Genomic DNA, 16,920 nt, shown 5'->3' with positions numbered 1-16,920 from the left:
ATTTTTCAAATCTGACTAAATTTTTTTTAGAAGAAATCTCTAGATTTATAAAAAGGATTTGATGAATGAAATTCTTTGTCCTTGAAAATAAGGAATTTTAGAGATCACAGAATTTTGTTCACATGGGATGCTCTCCTAGGAGCATTGTTCTTTGTCTCGAACGAGTTTTGCGTTCGATTATATAATGTTTGTAATATAATGAAATACTACTTCTAAAACTAAAATATAGAGATATGCAAGATAATATACTATCATTATATTAATCTATTACCATTAATTAATATACTTTATTATTCATTCCATTAGTATGAGAGCTATGATTATGAAAATTATTGTTTCAAGTCTTTTTTCATTCTAATGAAATCATAAAATATATTTGAAATGAAGAAACAAAAATTATTTTGATCGTTGTAACAATGTATATTCAAAATAAATATATATCGATCCCTAAAATCATTTGAGAAATATAAATATAGTAATAATTAGTGCCAATAGGCCAAAGAACACAAAAAAATATTGGTAGCTAACAATTGAATAAAATGACCATTCGTAAACTATTCAATCTGATTATTCATTGAATTGTTAAAAATCGTTGAGAATGAGCAGATGTCATTTCATAAAACATTAACATTTATAATTGAATGACGTAAAAAATAAGATAAAGAATTTTGAAAGTTTATTGAACTATTTCATTGCCAAATCAAAATCGCGATTAGAATTAGAATTCTAACAAAGGTAGTATTTATATTCAAACAAATAAAAGATATTAGTGAGAGAAAGTAGTTAATGAAGCATAATCTAACGGTCTAGATTGAGCTATCTTTGTTTCCTTGAAGGCTGGAGCTCCAAGTTCGTCTACATGGACAGTAATTTTAACTTTAGCTGGAATATCTCTGTGAGTGTAAGCTCTAAGTGGGTATTCTCTTTGGATGACTTTATTTGGTGTGAAGTCAGAGACCTTAAGTTCTATTTCACCAATATGATCATCTGGGAAGAATTTACGCTTCTTGTAAAATGCGATAACAAATGTGGCATTGTTAGCATTTATGTACTTGAAACCCCATGATAAACTTGGTTTCTTGTTTGCACCTGAGAATTCCTTTGGGAAATCTCTGAAAGAACCTCTAGGACCAACTGTTCCAATAACAGTATTTCTATCTTTGATAAGGAAAGATCCGCTGTTGAATTTGTCGATTCTAACGTAGACAACATTGGTGTTTGTCATCTTGGCATAGTTGGAGTTGTTAATTGGAGAAGACATCGAAAATAATATTTCGAAAATTGAATGAGATGCTTTGGCCAAACTTTCTTTCAAAATTTCAATATGAATAGTTTACCCATAAAAATGTTAAGGGTATAGTCCACTAAAAATTTTTAAGTTTTGACAATGAAAATAAGCTCTGTGACCATGTAAATATATATCTATGCAAAACGAGAGGTTATGCCATAATTTTTTTTAGTTATCAAATTTTCCTTTTTTTGAGAGAAGTCTCTCAATAATTTGAGAAGAATCTTTGATATAAAGAGATACACATTTGTAGAACGAAGTAAGTGTTTTCCAAACATTTTATATGTTCATCCTGTATAACAATATAAAGCTGCATAGTGCCATCTTGTGCGTTTGCTATTTTATGTACTTTTCATTGAGATAATCCCTCTTCTCGGGTGATTTTAACAGTCAACTCAATTTTAAAATAAAGATTTCATCAAAATGATTTCGAAATTCGGATATTGATTATATAAATAGCACTGTTAACATATTTTGGATGAGTAAAAAATACCTTGTTTTGTATGCATTTAGTACACCTTTATTTTTGATTAAAACTATAAAATTTTTATTCCTTATATAATAAATAGTATATGTTACATAAACATGAAATTCAATAGCATTCAATTTTGGATTTTTTAGATTTGGTAAATTTTAGAAGAAATAAAATCAGCAATCAAAATAAAGAAACTTTTTTTGTATCTTCTATGATTACCTTTTGGTACTAAATTTTGCATTAATAAGTAAATTATCTGTATTATTCTGTGAGCACAAGCCCTCAGTTATGCTGGTAGTGAATGATGAATCGTCATTTTGCGAAGAGAACGCGATTATTAAGGTAATTTTGAGAATTGTCTTGAATTATTTAAAATTAAAGTTAATTGAATAGGTAGGATAACTAGCCTTTGCTAAATTTGTATAATTTGACCTTATTCTAGTTGGATCTGAGAATATTTTGCTGAAATAATAAATTATATCGCCGATTTATGAAAATTTCTCTGATGGGACCGACTCGCTGAAACGTATTAGTGTTAATGGTAACTTGTCTGAATTTTCAAATTTTTTTCGAAATCCAAAAAATCACAAACAAAAGCATCAAAATTAGATTTGCATTTAAGGTTTTCATTTTTTTTTGGAAAATAAAAATATTTTTTCCCCAATAAAGTTTATTTTTACTTTTGAGAGGAATAGAAACGTTATTTTGGAATTTTGAAACGACAGAAATGTTCCATTTTTAATGTAGATTCTAAAATGGGGTCAAATTTTTGATTGAACCGTTATCCATTGAAAAACCTCGATTTTAAAATGTTATTCCAAAATATTCATCTAATGATATAGTATATATTTATTAATTATTACTTTTTATTCAATTTTCACTTTTGGCGGGATTTCATTTTTTTTTGTTGTATGGGCCATATTGTTCACCCAAAACGGAAAACAAAGGCAATGCATAACATTTTACTCCACGAACGTCGTCGACTCTCGGCGCGACAGATGCTTGGTGCTTGCATAATGACCGGAATGCCATATACAAAAGGTGCTCGCTTTCTTTCTCTTTGTGGAACTAAGCCCCCTGTGAAGAGTGGTGTCATGAGACAACAGAGATTTTGTGACGATAAGATTAGAAGACTTAAAAGTATTTCCCTAATGCTGTCGAGAAAGTCCTTCAGTGGTTACTTATCCATTGATGCAAGATGGACGCACAGGCGAAACTCGCCAAGTTGTACAGTAACTGCGCTCGATGCTGTCACAAAAAGAGTTCTTGCATGCGTGAACATCAACCATATTGGTGGAAACAGACAGCATGCTCAGTATTCCGGAGCTTCCAACAATATGGAAAGTGCTGGAACTCGAATCATCTTGAAGCAATTAAAGAAATACAATATCTTGAAAGATGTTAAAGAGATTATTAAAGACCGAGATAACAAAAGTGTCTCTGTCTTTAAAGAATTTGGCGTCTCTCATCTTGAAAGATTCGATCCAGGTCATGTATCAAAAAATATCTCAAAAGATTTTACAAAGTTCTCAGCTTCTCATAAGACAGTTGAAGTTTTCAACGACAAGACAGTTAGTATGGTTATCTTGGGTATGGTGGCACTGCGTTCCACCTTACTCATTATATGTGAATTTGACAATTTACAAAACCATTAACATATATTTTACAACACAAACGACAACACTAACTTAACCTTAAATATTTATCACATAAACCACCTCATCTCACCTCTCTGTACGTTATATATTGTGCGCAGGTCATTGCCCATGGCAACTCCCCGCGACACAATGCACGTGCATGAAAAAATAAACGTTCTCACTAACGTTCTCACTAACGTTCTCACTAACGTTCTCACTAACGTTCACACAACCATAACACCAACTCAACCTTAAATATTTACAAAACCATCTGACACATAAATGACTTCACTAACGAACTCACTAATGTAAAAATAAACGTTCTCACTATCGTTCTCACTAACGACTTCACTAATGTTCTCATAAATTTTCCTCAATATCTTCATCATCAGTGTTAACCCTATTGTAGTCATACTTGAAGCCATAAACTTTCTCTAACTTCTTAACGTACAATTTACATAACTTACCTTCGTCATCGTATGGTTTAATGATATAACTATTTCTATCTTTATACACAGTCAATGAAAAGTCAACTGGTCTCGGATGTATTTGAAAGAACATGTTATGCTCAGGAAGGAAGAATAAATGTTTAAATGTATGTTTGTTATACTGTGGAATTCGAATGAGTTGCTTTTGTTCTGTCATTTACATCCAAATAAAAATTTTCAGTAAATAAAAAATTAATGATATCACCACCCTCACACGTATGAAAACATAGCACAAAAATAAATTTAGGGTAGATGGTTAGATCTAACCTCATTTCTACCCTCATTTCTACCCTGTTGAATTCATTGCTTTATAACTCTCTTCCTTTCTCCAACTCTTCTAACTTCTTCCTAAGTTTAGCAATGTTGTCCTCATGAAGTTTAATCTTTCTCAAAATTCCTTCTTTATCTAATGGTTGCTTTATCTTTCTAAACTGAACTCTACCATCCTTCATAGTATGAATGTAAAAACCTTCTGGAATAGTTCCTGATTTAATGTATTCTACCAAAAACTTTTGTTTCATTGCTTCAGTGACTTTAGTCGTCATTTTACTCTAAATAAAATGTTCAAATAAAATAAAACTAACATTATTTTTTCAGTAAGGAAACGCAGGAGTTTTACGATTTATTTGAGGAGTAGGTTCTGGTTTAAATGTTGGAGTCGGTTTTGGAGTTGACTTTTGAACAGGAGTTTGTACTTTCATAGGTTCAGGAGTCATTGAAGGTGTTGTTTGTGAAGGCGTTGGTTTTGGCGATGGTGTCGGAGTTTGTTTAACTTCAGCTACTTCAGTATTATTTACAACATTTGCTTTATTTCTTTTCAACATCATAACTGCTCCTGCTGTAGCTAGCAAACCTAGTGGGAGACCATATCTTATATAAGGACTTGACCAAATGCTATTTTTGACAGGAGCTGGTGGAACACCTAACCTTGGTGAGACTGCTCTTTGCCATTGTGCAGCTCGTAAGAAATATTCAATAGGTGCTCCATAATTGTTTGGTAAAGTTTGTTTCATAGATGGTGAAGGTTCACGAGAGCTTGATGAAGAACTCATTTATAAGCTTTAAAAATAAACGTTCATCCTTTATTCCTCACTGTCGTCCGTAGCTAAGTTATAGTCATCTAATCTTATTATGGGATGCCATTAGCACGCACCTGAATGGCAAAGCAACAATCCCTCATAAATCCAATAAGTGGCTTTGGTACATTTTCAGTTGCTAGTTCAATAGGTCCTTTAACAGACAATTTGTATGTTATTGGAGCAGTAGATGTTTGACCTTGCTGGAAGCAAAAGTCCACTTCTGTTGGAAAACCACATAAGAAATGTGTGTTGTCATAGCTATCCCATTTATGTTCCACACTACCATCATCCACCAATGACCTCATAACATCTTCATTAAATATCATATCATTGTTTGTATTGCAAGCGTTCGCAACCATTTCATAAAATACAGGTCCATATGATTTTTCAGGTTCTGCAGGCATATTTCCATAAGCTCCCATGGAAAGCTGAAGATATTTAAACTTAGGGTTCTCAAAATTAACATAATAGTTGTCTTTCTTTCTAAATAGTGCCCAAATACTTTTAACATTAATAGGCGTATAAGCTGCTGTAAATGTTGCACTTGAACTATCTGTATTCTTTGAGAATGAACCGTCCATAGGAATCCAATCCATAACTTTAACAGGAAAACATAAAGCCTCGTTTGTATAATGTTCTACAAGTTCTGTATAAATGTTAGGGTCTAAAGAGAATGACTTTGGATGAATGAAACATTCATTAAAATCCATCTTTGTTCGAAATAGTTGCTGGTTTACAGTTGTAATAGTAACTGTTCCACTAGCTTCTACTGCCTTCGTTATCATAGTGAATGGTTCATTCCATGGAACAAATTTATTTGTCGGTGGATTTGAATCTGAAGCAAATGCAACTTTAAGAGTTGGATTGAAAGCAATGATATCATTTACAGATATAGATGTGCATTGTAAGGCGTCGCTACTGAACTTTACTTTAAGCTGTTTCCTGCAAAAGCTGGAATAAATCGAATAGCTTCTAATGGAAGGAATCTTCTAACAGGAATTCTTAAACGAAGCTTAAAATCAAATGATTTTCCTGCTGTAATTGGACCACTAACAATTTGTCCTGTTCTGCATGTTCCCGAATGACTCCATACATCTTCATGTCGAGTCTTTGAGAAAACATCTACTTTCTTTATTTGTTCGGTAGTTTGTGAGTTTGAAGTTATATATGCTTCTTCTCTTGCGTTGTCTTGAGAATATACGATACGACCATTTGCAAGGATTTGATATCCAGCAACTGCATAGAAAGCGTCATCGAAACCAATCCAAAATCCTGGTGGGTTTGTTTTATTGGAACCTGAACCAATTTCTTTATCTACAATAAATTGACCTTCCATTTTATACGTAATGAATGTATTGTAAAGGTCCAACATATTTTCACCAGGAGGTGAGAGATTGAATGTTACCCATGTGTTATCTTTAGCAGTTCCAGGTTGTGATGGAATCTTTGCGTCAGAATATTTTCTATTAGTGTCACCAATTTGAACTGCATTGTCTATGATATCGAAATATGAGCGAATCTGATGAATATGCTCTGCTGGAGTAAATTCGTTTAGCTGTTCGTTCTGCATGTATTTACTTCAGATAAAAATATCTATTTACTTCATTATTCTCACTCTTCTTCTTGGCATTCGTGGTGGAAGTTGTTTCTTGACATTTTCAATGAACTGTACATTCTCTTTTGTCTCGACTTCTTTCACTGGCGGGTCAGGGTTCTTTGACTCGGTTTGTTTTTCAATGAAATTCACGAACTTTGCAATAAGCTCTTGGTTCGTTATTGAAAGTACATCTGGCTTCTTTTCTTCTGGTTCTTTGACTCAGTTTGAACAGAAGGTTTTATATGGGCTTCGTGGACTTCACCCTTGCCATGCACCTTAATGTTGTCGCTTTCTGCATTCGCTAATGGAACCTTTCTTTTTCTTACATATATTTTACCATCTTTACTCTGACTTACGTAATAGAAAGGATGTTGTATTCCTCTTGCGTCATTTAATATAATAGACTCTCGCTCTGATTTTGACAAGCTCATTTTACATCGGTTAAAGTTTTAATTTTGTTTTTTATCTGCAGTCAAATGACTCAGACAAGCCCTACGGACAAGACCCAAGGGGTCATAGATGTTGAAGCATTGAAGAAAGAAATTCGCGAGCAAATTTTATCCGAACTGAAGGAACAAAAACAAGAACAAAAGCCAGAGAGACCAAAGAGAAAACTTAGTGAAAAACAACTTGCTGCATTAGCTGCTGGAAGACAAAAGAACCCAAGACTACTGGCGAAAAAAGCTAGAGAAGAAGCTGAAGCAAAAGCTAAAGAAGCTGAAGTGAAGAAAGAGTAAATGGTTTATTTTTATCCAAACTAAATGTATAGACAAATACCTTTATCTGTTGCGTTCAGTAGTGAAAACCCTGACGTCAAAATAAAGGGGAACAGAGTAACGTTTAAGTTTCCAACAGACTGGATTGTGAACATAAATGAAGAGAAGTACATTGGCATAACATCTATGTATATAACACGTGCATTTAGGAAAGTTGACTTTATACTTCAAGTCGAGATAGAAAATGACGAACAGTCTTTAAGCGCCCAAAACATTCACATATACAAATACTTTAAAGACGATACAACATTGTTGCAATGTATGATTTCATTTAATGAAATGTTCGAGAAAAAGTTTAACATTGAAGTACAAACTTTACAACCTTTACGTGAGTTTCTTGCACAACTGAAAGAAGAAGGTAGTCAGCCACAACTTATAGACTTTCATTATGAATTTAATGAAAATGAAGATGGAACACATGACTGTCAGTTTGTTGTATTCTCACCATTCAATGAAGTCGCTAAAAAGAAAGAAAATCCATTACGTATAAGATTTCAAATCTCTGAACCAAGTGATGATTTCAAGAATGTTTTCAATTATGATGCAATGCTTCCGAGGAAAAATGAATTTTCAAAGATTGTAACACCTGGCATTTGGGATAGAAAGCAAGCTATATTATATTCAAACTTAAGTAAGGGAGTTGAAAATGAGTTCATTGGTCATACAAGAACTTCACCACTGCCAAATCCTAAATACTATAAATTAACTGGCTTCAATCGTGAGTTTTGGATAGACATGTTCTCCACTCATGACCATAACTGCCCAGTGTTCTTACCTCCAGACCATAAGGACTGTCTCTACATTGAAGCACAACTCTTAAACTCTACCATCGCAGTATTGTAAATGACCACATGGGCTTCACCCTTGCCGCTAGCGGCTTATTTTTATCATGAATGGTCTCACTGCTGACAAAAATAAATGACCTCATGGGCTTCGCCCTTGCCGCTAAGCGGCTTATTTTTCTCATTCATGACCTCAGAACTTAAGCTTTCTTATGAATGAAGTCTTAGTCTGAATAGAAAAGTTAAACTTTTCAGCAAAGCAAGGTTGACACGACTTACATAAGTCGAATGCAATCTCTTGACCGTCATAAAGTGCTTTATATAACTTCATAACACTGAACTCAGAGTCTTTGTCAAATTTTCCTTGCGGAACCATTAAACCTTTATCTTCATCATAGAAACACTGAACAGAGTCAGGAAACATTTCATTAGCGGTTAAAGCAATAACATCTTGCTTCACGCCTTTCATTCTGCAGTGAAATGCAACTTCATTTAAATCGTTCGTGAGTAAGTCTATGTAAGTCTTCTTTCCACAAAATATTGACTTGTATGCTAAACTTTGTTTTCCAGGTGTTATTTCTGCGAAGTCGCTATGAAATTGACCTAATGTTTTACCAATAAGTTCTCTACCGTATCTCTTCTTAAATTCATGAGCTAAACGTGGTATGTCTTCATTGTAAATGTGCATCGAATCTGTATCCTGATAGGCTATATACAAGCCCATGTCCTCAGCAGTACAGAATACTTCACACATTATTCTCTTCGACATAGACAGAATGTTAACACCAAGTGGACAGAAGTTAAAGTGTCTGCAAATGCTTTTCGTTAGCTTGAAAATAGTTTTATCTGAACCATCCAAACCTTCGAACTTCACTATATGGTTGTAGTTTCTGATGGCATATCTTATAGCATCTCTGTCATTTACTATGGTTATTTTTGACTCAATAGGAGATAGAATAGTTTTGCCATAAATACTGTTCAGAATGAGCTTTATATTTTCTTGCAAAGGATTTCCTTCTTTCTTATACTTTAACCTTAACTCAAACAACTTCTTTACTTCATCTCTTATTCTAATATCTCTGTTTCCATCGTAATAGTATCCTTGCAACACTTCACATTTGACACCTTGATATTTTATGAGGTCTTGTAATGTTATATGGTCAACATACATTAAACAGCAAGTGTTTGGACTTCTGGGAACGTTAAGTTCTGGATTTAGTTCAGGGTCACAAACTATTAAAGGAAAGTGTCTATGTATTCCAATCTCTGTTATCTTAATGAGAACAAAGAAACCAGACATAAACTTTTCATCAATGGGTTCCTTTTGGTCGTCATCGAATAAATGTCTCATGAGATACTCTGTGCTTAACATCTCATCCTTCAATACTTTTGGAATTCCTTCTAAAGTATACAATCTTGCTATAGCGGATGGATATAATGAAACAGCGTCGAAGTCAGCAATGAGTTTCTTTTCGCTCTTTTGTTTCATGTTATCTGACAGCATACATCTTCCACCTTGAATGCATCTCGAAATAAATTCTCTTGGTTTATTTGAGAGGTCATATAAATTTCCATTCGGGAAGTACACTCTGTTCTCAAATAATTTGTTAGCAATTGAACAAATACTAACGTAGTCATAAACGTTTAAATCAAATTCTTTCAATATGTCATTGCGGAACTTTACAAAACCTTCTCTTAAAATTCTTACATCTTGTTTGCAGTAAAACGTGCTATATTTTTCTAAGTCGAAGTGGTTTTCATCTATTCTGCAACCTTTGATGGAATCTATGTTTTTCATGAATGTATCTGCATCCCTGATAAACTTACATGCTTCAGAAATGACACCAGTTCTGTTGTCATTTGCTAACAAAACACTGCTGTAGTAGTTGTATGGAAATACTTCTTTCGGTCCTGTTTGTAAGTTAAACATAGCAGGAAATAGTTTAAGCTTCTTATTTATAACACTGTAAGAGTCTTTTATAATAATTGCCCTTCCTTTATATAAGCCAGTTATTTGCATTGTTCGTGAACCTTTAATGATGGGAGTTCCTTTCACTTCTGTCATGTGTCTTAAGATGAAGTTTATGTCATAGCTGAGGTTGTGAAAATATACTAAACTCTTGTCAGGAAGTCGTTCCAAAAATTCTGTTGCACAATTCTGACCCCAAATGCTTTCACTCACTGAACCATCTTCACTGTCGTAACATATGTTAAAAGCTTTATGAAAGCCATCGGTACTGCACTCAAAGTCAGCAAAGAAAACGTGCTCAGGAATGAACTTGCACTTATTTTTATTTACTTCTTTTGACTCTGCTTTCTTCTTCAGTTGTACACAATACTTTGGAGCATATGTCAAATCTTTAAATGGTGCAAGGTTCTGTTTATATAAGTCAGTCGTATATGTGAAAAGTTCTCCATAAGAAATAGGTTCGAAATATTTGCACTCCCACAATGTTTTCATAACATCCCATAGTGGTGTTGTTCTATCATAACGAACTACATATTTATCTTCTCTCTTTGTATAAATCTTCATCTGTTTCTCAATGTTCATTCCACCACACTCCTTCAAGATTTCTATATAGTTGCGAATGAAATATGTTGTCATTGGTAATCTTTCATTTAGCATGTAGTGGTCTTCAACAAGAAGTAAGTCAATAGTTCGAACAGTTTCACATTCTTTTGGTATATATCTCTTTATTTCATTATGTCTTGAGTCATTGAAATAACCAATGGTAACATTAAATGCTATACCAGTTGCGTCAGAAATTTCTTGTACTTTACTTTGAGGAAAGTCTCTAACACGAATGACTTCTCTCATGTGGTCAATAGTTTCTTCATTTACTCCAGCCTGAATGCAAGCATAAACGAAACAATTGTCCTCTGTCATAAGTGTTGCAGTTCTTTTGTTCAGTTCATTGAAGATTTGGTAGCGTTCAAGATTTATAGGTAATGTGCAAAGATACTTCCAGAACTGACCGCTTCTCTTCTTATAAAACTTCTTTTCACCATTATCTTTCCAAAAGCTTTCTATAAGTGCTGGGTTTCCTGTTTGCTTAAGAGCTTCCAAAATGGCTTTCTGGTCATTTGTCAGTGTGCTTTCATCTCTATATGGTCTCTTTTTTGGTTTGCCTTTCTTTACATCTGACATCGTTAAGCCTTCATATTCTGTTAAATCATACATCTTTATTTCAGTAAGATTCTTTATGTTTGTCAAGAAGAAGTCATAGTGCATTTCAACAATACCTGCAGCATTTGCTTCTATCTCTGATATAAAGTTCTCCTTCAAGAGCTGATGTAGTAGTGTTCCAATATTATTGAGGTTTAACGTAGAACATTCATACTTTCCACCAAGTTTATAACATACCATCCATCTCTGTTGGGAGTTTATTTTAATCTTCTCTAAGAGTCTCATGAAAACCTTACCGAAATGTTTGTGTAAGTAGTCTCTGTTTGGTTCATCTAAAGCTTCAATGTTAAAGTCAATGAGTCTATTGCCTGTCTTAACATTCCTCTTCCTATTCTCTTCATCTTTCTTTAACCATCTCTCACCTTTTTTTGGTTTGTCGTCAATGGAACGAATGACATCGTTAGCTTTGCGAACTTGTTCTATAGCGCTCTTAAACATCTCTCTTCTCTGTTGTTTCAGTGTGTCGTCTCTTCTTCTTGTTTCACCAACGTTTTGCATTTTTATGTCAAACATTCTCTTCTCTACTTCATGAGGTACTGAACGTCTATGATATAAGTCAATAGCAACGTCATTTAAAGGAAATGCTCTTGCATGGACTTCGTCCTCGCCGCGTTGCGGCTTTATGAACTCATGAATTCTATCATAACTTATTGCACCATTATAGTCATTGAGGATGTCAGCGAGTGCCTTTTTGTTTGTTGCGTAATGCTTTGCAACATCTATATTAGCTTCTGTAAGAAGTTGTTTTATTTCCGAGTGTTCTAACTTAGACAACTTCCGATACATCTTTAGTAGGAAATAAAAAAATATTTTTTTGAAAAAATTAGATTAGATTTTTTTTTAAGTTATTTTTCAAAATAATTGAATATTTTTATTTTAATGAAACACATGCAAGATTGCAAGTTCTTTTCATACAATGCTCTCGCTAATGCCATCAAGAATGAGTTCAATGGTGCTGCAAACGTTAATGTTATCTTTAACAAGAAGTTTGTGAAAGAATCTAAGTTCGGTCAGTATGTCAGACCATTAGCTATCGTCATTGACCGCAAACGTTATACTTCACAAGAGTTAGCAGTAGTTTTGAAACAAAAGGGTTTCTTCGTGAATGTCAAAGATACTCATTATACTGTCATAAAGAACTCTAACATTGACTTCTTCAGTATTGCTATGAATCTTTCCGAACAGAAAGAATATAAGAAGGGTGAAACAAATGTGAAATATTATCCTTCATCTCTGAAGACAATAACGAACAAAGATGTTATACAGAAGCTCCTACCAAAGGTTGAAGAAGCTTCTATTGACATTGACGAAGGAAGTGAAATGGTTGAAGAAATTGACCCTGAAGCTATTTAACCAAAAATATATTTTTGGTGAAGAGGTGAGATTTCACCTGTTTTTTCACCTCATTCTCTCTTCGTTAATGTTGTCGTGACTTCATCATTAATGTTGTCGTGACTTCATCATTAATGTTGTCGTGACTTCTTCGTTAATGTTGTCGTGACTTCTTCGTTAATGTTGTCGTGACTTCATTCTTCCTCTTTGAAGTTATCGAAATATTCTGTTATTTTTTCCTTCAGTAATGGTAAGTCTTCTTTGAAGGTAAGTATTGTGCAACCTTTGATGTCATAGTGTGTTTGAGGAAGAGTATTTTTGACAATTTCCTTTATTTGTTCATTCGGAGTCATTGAAATCGGTAAGTTTTCACGATAGAACCAGTTTCTGTCAGATTTATATATTTTAGCTAAGTCATAAAAGCTTTTGTTGTTTCTTCTGACTAAATGCAACATAACCATATCTTTATCTTCTTCATTCTCCAACTCTTCAGTATAAATCATATACTTATAGTTCTTTTCCTTTCCTTTTGGTACTGAACGCGGTATTCTTTTCTGTATGCTTTTGTCTTTGGATTCAATGACTTCATCTTTTGCTTGAAGTTTCTTTTCCATCTCTCCACGTTCTTGTCTGTGAAGTTCGTCAAGAAGTTTGTAAATATTCCAAGCATAACGTGGTGAAGCCCACATTGCAACTGCATTTACTAAAAGTCTATGAACATAATATCCTCTCAAACCGTTTGGCAATTTTTCACGGTTTTCATAGAGTTTTGGCGACTGGGATTTTTTACCTACTCGCTGTTCTTCACTGTTTTCAGAAAAAAGTACGTCTCGCTGTGCTTCGCTTAATAGTTCTATGGTGCTTTGGTTCCTAAACCAGTCTTTAGGAAGCTTAGTATCTGGAGCAAAACAAGCCGTCAAAATACTTTGCATTTGGTACATGTCGTCTTTGACAGAACGAATGAGTCTCAATTGTTTGTTATACTGTATGTACTCGTATTCTTCATTTATGGCTTCATGAACGATAGCAGTTGTTGTGTTCTCTAATGTTGTCATTACTGTTTCTTATATACAGGATAAAAAAATAAATAAAAAAAATTCTAACGTTATTTTTTCTGAGATAAACACTATTTCTTCACAACATTAAATTTTATCCTGTATGAAATGACTTTAAAAAGATTATTGACTGACTTCGAATACTATCTCATTGACGCACTGACAGACCCTCAAAACTGTGTTGAAAGTTCTTTAAGCTTTAAGATTGAAGGTACGACGCATTTTGTCTTCACTTACGTATTGAAAGAATATGACCGTTATCATAACGAAGTGAATCAAACACTAATAAAATTTGTAGATAAAAAATTGGTTAACAATGAATATTTTAAACGTGAAGACCCAAACACTGCTGGAGATGATGAAGAATACAGGCAAGTTATTGAAAAAAATAACGCAAGATTAGATGCAATAGAAAAGAAGTTTAATGAATGTCTTACAAACACGTATGAATATCTTATGCGGTGGGAAGCTAGATGGAAATAAATTTACGTCAAATATGCAATTTATAAAATCTTATGTCGACAGGCTACGTAGCACAGTGGTCTAAGGTGGTGTTATGGAGGGGTCAGGGTCTGTGGTTCGAACCGCGACAGCGCCGTATTTTCTTATTTTCTTTGTTTGTCTTGTTTGTCGTGAATAAAAAGTGTCATAAAAGTGCTCTATCTTCCACGGGAATAAATAAAAAATTTACTTTATTTCTTCTGTCTTAAGGAAATTCATGAAAATTCGTGAGAAAGCTAAAGCAATCTGAGCCGCTAAGCGGCGAGGGTGAAAAAACAGGTGAAAAAACGGGTGAGATCTCACCTCTTCACCTCAATTATATTTTTGGTGTAAATTTATGACAAAAATAAATGGTACCATTAATGATATCATGACTGTTCTCGTTCATGTCTGATTTACATCTAATGAAAAAGTTTAGAAGAATTTTCTTATTCTTTCTGGCATATTTTTGTCTTTCCAGTACTCCCGCTCTAATGGTCCCAGATGTGTTGGCTTCGACTCTCTCAAGTTCTTAGATGGTATAACATCTTCAACGCCTCCTTCATATCTTACTTTATAAGTGTCATCGTTTGTGTTATAGCCAAGTATTTCAATAACACTCCTCGCTTTGCTTTGTCAATGGTTTCAGCAAGTTTGCCATTACTACTTTCGACTAATTTATGACGAGGGTAAAATGCTATGGAGTCGTCAGCAGCTTTTATAAGATATCCATTACTTGCGTAGAGTCTACTATATAATAATTTCGACTTAACCTTAAACGTTTCTTTGTCAACGGTTTGTCGTCAAGAACTACACGAACTTTTGTACCAGGAATGAGGGTAAATTGTGTTGAATTTCTGATATTTTGTGTTTGGCTTCGTTTCTTTTGTATATACTTTTCTTCTTGTTGTTGTGTCATTGAATTTGGTGTATGTCCTGTTGTAGAATGTGTTGAGGAATTATATATTTCGAGAAAATGTTTCATTGTTTCTTCGGTAAAGTCTCGCTCTTGATTTAAATCTCTGAGAGTCCTTATGAAGCGGTTTATGATGCCGAGTATGTTATGGTTATGGTCTTCAGTAGTGTAGTGAGTTATGTTATGCTTAATGAGAAAATCTGTGATTTCATTGCTGAGGTATGCACTGTCTTGGTCTGATGTTAAAGTACTTGGGCTATGTTCTGCTACAAACTTTTGTAAAACTCTTAACACTTCACGAGTTCCTTATTTTTCATTGGATATGCATATGCTTTACGAGTGTTAACATTTATGAAGATGAGGAATGGTTTATGTCCTCCTTTTCTGCTTTGAATGAGAGTGTCAAATTGGTATGCGTCAGGAGTGTTGGAGTAAATTGGTAAAAAGTAGTCGTAAGGGTTTATTTTGTTTGATGTACAACATTTTTGTCAAAGAACTTTTTCACTTCAGCTCTGTTAGTAAATCCCCAACTCTTTGCTGCTTCATTGAACTTCTTAAATGACCTCCATGGATGTTGTTCGAATACTTCTTTCAAGCTCATTTATGTAAAGTTAAAGATTTTAACCAACTCGTATCCAAGCGTGCATTGTTATATAAGGAGGCATATAATCTTTTCCATTACCTGCTGGGTCTGTAATACCAGCTACAACATGTGTATGATTTCCTGCAGTTCCACAGAAAATACCTGTGCTTGAATCTACTGGGTCAGTTGAAATATCATATCTATGCATTCCCTGTCTATCCGAACCCGCTGCAAGATTTGTATAACCTCTTTTTGTTATTGAATGTGAATGGTTTCCTTCCACAGATGTTCTTCCACTGAACCTATGCATATGTGAAGGAAGGTTTTCAATACCTATTTTCTTTGAACCTCCCATCTTCATTGACTGCGTATTAGTGTAGAATGGAAAACTGTCAACTATTTCATACCATCTACCACCAAATAAAGTGTTTGGATTTATTGGATTCATAGACGTATAAACAGCTCCTATAGGATATATTAAATCATATATGCTCATAACTCTATAAACATATTCTAAAGAACTTATGTCATTAAATACCATTTGGAATGTATCTCCCGGATGAAATGTTGCATTTGTTCCACTTTTATAATGTAATGTTAGTTCAATAGAATTATCCAAGAAAAATTCAAAAGTATCTGGTTGAAGACCTCTAACAAATTCAAATGGAGTTGCTGGTTCACCATTTATAATTTCTGTTGTAAATGTCATTGTATCTGGTTTCGAAAATTTCTTTGTTAGTTCTGCATCCACATAAGTTTTATCTGCTTTCTTATCTAACATTGCTGGTAGTTCGTATGCTTCAAAGTTTCTGGCATGATCTTCGATATTCCTGCAACTCTTATCTAAATTGTTAAGAGTATCTTTTACGCTTGTACTCGGATTCTCTAAAGGTGCATTTGAACCCAAATCATAGTTCAATATTATGTCGTCTGCTCTAACAGTAGTGAAGGATTCGTTTGTATGGTTCTTGTCAGCTTTACTGTCTAATGTAGCTTGAAGTTCATTTATATCGGAGATGTTGTGTTTATGAGATTTCAAAACTTTGTTCATTGCTTCGAGTTCAACTTTGTCAGCTTTACTTTTAATAGCATCTTCAAACGTTATTTTTGCCTTAACTCTCAACCTAAATCTTGGCTCAACTAATACACCGTTAACAAAGAAGTATGAAGCATAAATTTCAGCGTTATAACCAAATGATTGTGGTGCTATACCTGTGTCATACTGTACAGTACAGTGTATGTCAT

At 33.9% G+C, this 16,920-nt stretch overlaps 10 protein-coding genes and 1 pseudogene across 11 annotated transcripts, besides 2 other annotated features; 4 read left to right on the top strand and 7 right to left on the bottom strand.

The window, feature by feature from the left end:
• Nucleotides 1-766: 766 nt before the first annotated feature.
• TVAGG3_0389260 (C2 domain-containing protein) lies at nucleotides 767-1,261 on the bottom strand (the record flags this gene model as incomplete). The annotated part of the gene is made up of 1 exon (XM_001308137.2): nucleotides 767-1,261. One exon carries the CDS (start codon nucleotides 1,259-1,261, stop codon nucleotides 767-769), a length of 495 nt encoding a protein of 164 aa, XP_001308138.1.
• Nucleotides 1,262-1,352: 91 nt separating this feature from the next.
• Nucleotides 1,353-1,374: a mobile genetic element.
• A 1,300-nt stretch (nucleotides 1,375-2,674) lies between these two features.
• TVAGG3_0389240 (zebrafish ch211-108c17.2-related family) lies at nucleotides 2,675-3,418 on the top strand (the record flags this gene model as incomplete). Its single annotated transcript, XM_001308136.1, has 1 exon — nucleotides 2,675-3,418. One exon carries the CDS (start codon nucleotides 2,675-2,677, stop codon nucleotides 3,416-3,418), a length of 744 nt encoding a protein of 247 aa, XP_001308137.1.
• A 207-nt stretch (nucleotides 3,419-3,625) lies between these two features.
• Nucleotides 3,626-16,920: part of a mobile genetic element that runs on past the window's edge.
• On the bottom strand, nucleotides 4,197-4,433 carry TVAGG3_0389230 (uncharacterized protein; the record flags this gene model as incomplete). Its single annotated transcript, XM_051232328.1, has 1 exon — nucleotides 4,197-4,433. The coding sequence occupies one exon, from the start codon at nucleotides 4,431-4,433 to the stop codon at nucleotides 4,197-4,199; it is 237 nt and encodes a 78-aa protein (XP_051102058.1).
• TVAGG3_0389220 (uncharacterized protein) lies at nucleotides 4,482-4,940 on the bottom strand (the record flags this gene model as incomplete). Its single annotated transcript, XM_001308134.1, has 1 exon — nucleotides 4,482-4,940. One exon carries the CDS (start codon nucleotides 4,938-4,940, stop codon nucleotides 4,482-4,484), a length of 459 nt encoding a protein of 152 aa, XP_001308135.1.
• Nucleotides 7,041-7,301, top strand: TVAGG3_0389210 (uncharacterized protein; the record flags this gene model as incomplete). Its single annotated transcript, XM_001308132.2, has 1 exon — nucleotides 7,041-7,301. One exon carries the CDS (start codon nucleotides 7,041-7,043, stop codon nucleotides 7,299-7,301), a length of 261 nt encoding a protein of 86 aa, XP_001308133.1.
• Nucleotides 7,326-8,183, top strand: TVAGG3_0389200 (uncharacterized protein; the record flags this gene model as incomplete). Its single annotated transcript, XM_001308131.2, has 1 exon — nucleotides 7,326-8,183. One exon carries the CDS (start codon nucleotides 7,326-7,328, stop codon nucleotides 8,181-8,183), a length of 858 nt encoding a protein of 285 aa, XP_001308132.2.
• TVAGG3_0389190 (organellar and viral DNA polymerase type B) lies at nucleotides 8,316-12,095 on the bottom strand (the record flags this gene model as incomplete). The annotated part of the gene is made up of 1 exon (XM_051232327.1): nucleotides 8,316-12,095. The coding sequence occupies one exon, from the start codon at nucleotides 12,093-12,095 to the stop codon at nucleotides 8,316-8,318; it is 3,780 nt and encodes a 1,259-aa protein (XP_051102057.1).
• On the top strand, nucleotides 12,189-12,662 carry TVAGG3_0389180 (uncharacterized protein; the record flags this gene model as incomplete). The annotated part of the gene is made up of 1 exon (XM_051232326.1): nucleotides 12,189-12,662. One exon carries the CDS (start codon nucleotides 12,189-12,191, stop codon nucleotides 12,660-12,662), a length of 474 nt encoding a protein of 157 aa, XP_051102056.1.
• On the bottom strand, nucleotides 12,836-13,696 carry TVAGG3_0389170 (KilA, N-terminal/APSES-type HTH, DNA-binding family; the record flags this gene model as incomplete). The annotated part of the gene is made up of 1 exon (XM_001308130.1): nucleotides 12,836-13,696. One exon carries the CDS (start codon nucleotides 13,694-13,696, stop codon nucleotides 12,836-12,838), a length of 861 nt encoding a protein of 286 aa, XP_001308131.1.
• On the bottom strand, nucleotides 15,163-15,693 carry TVAGG3_0389160 (annotated as a pseudogene). The gene has a single exon. A coding segment is annotated over exon 1 (531 nt).
• On the bottom strand, nucleotides 15,713-16,726 carry TVAGG3_0389150 (ATP binding; the record flags this gene model as incomplete). Its single annotated transcript, XM_051232325.1, has 1 exon — nucleotides 15,713-16,726. One exon carries the CDS (start codon nucleotides 16,724-16,726, stop codon nucleotides 15,713-15,715), a length of 1,014 nt encoding a protein of 337 aa, XP_051102055.1.

This window comes from Trichomonas vaginalis, chromosome V, assembly GCF_026262505.1.
Source record: "Trichomonas vaginalis G3 chromosome V, whole genome shotgun sequence".
In the NCBI taxonomy this organism is placed as follows: domain Eukaryota; phylum Parabasalia; order Trichomonadida; family Trichomonadidae; genus Trichomonas; species Trichomonas vaginalis.
This window is presented reverse-complemented; position numbering and strand designations above follow the sequence as displayed.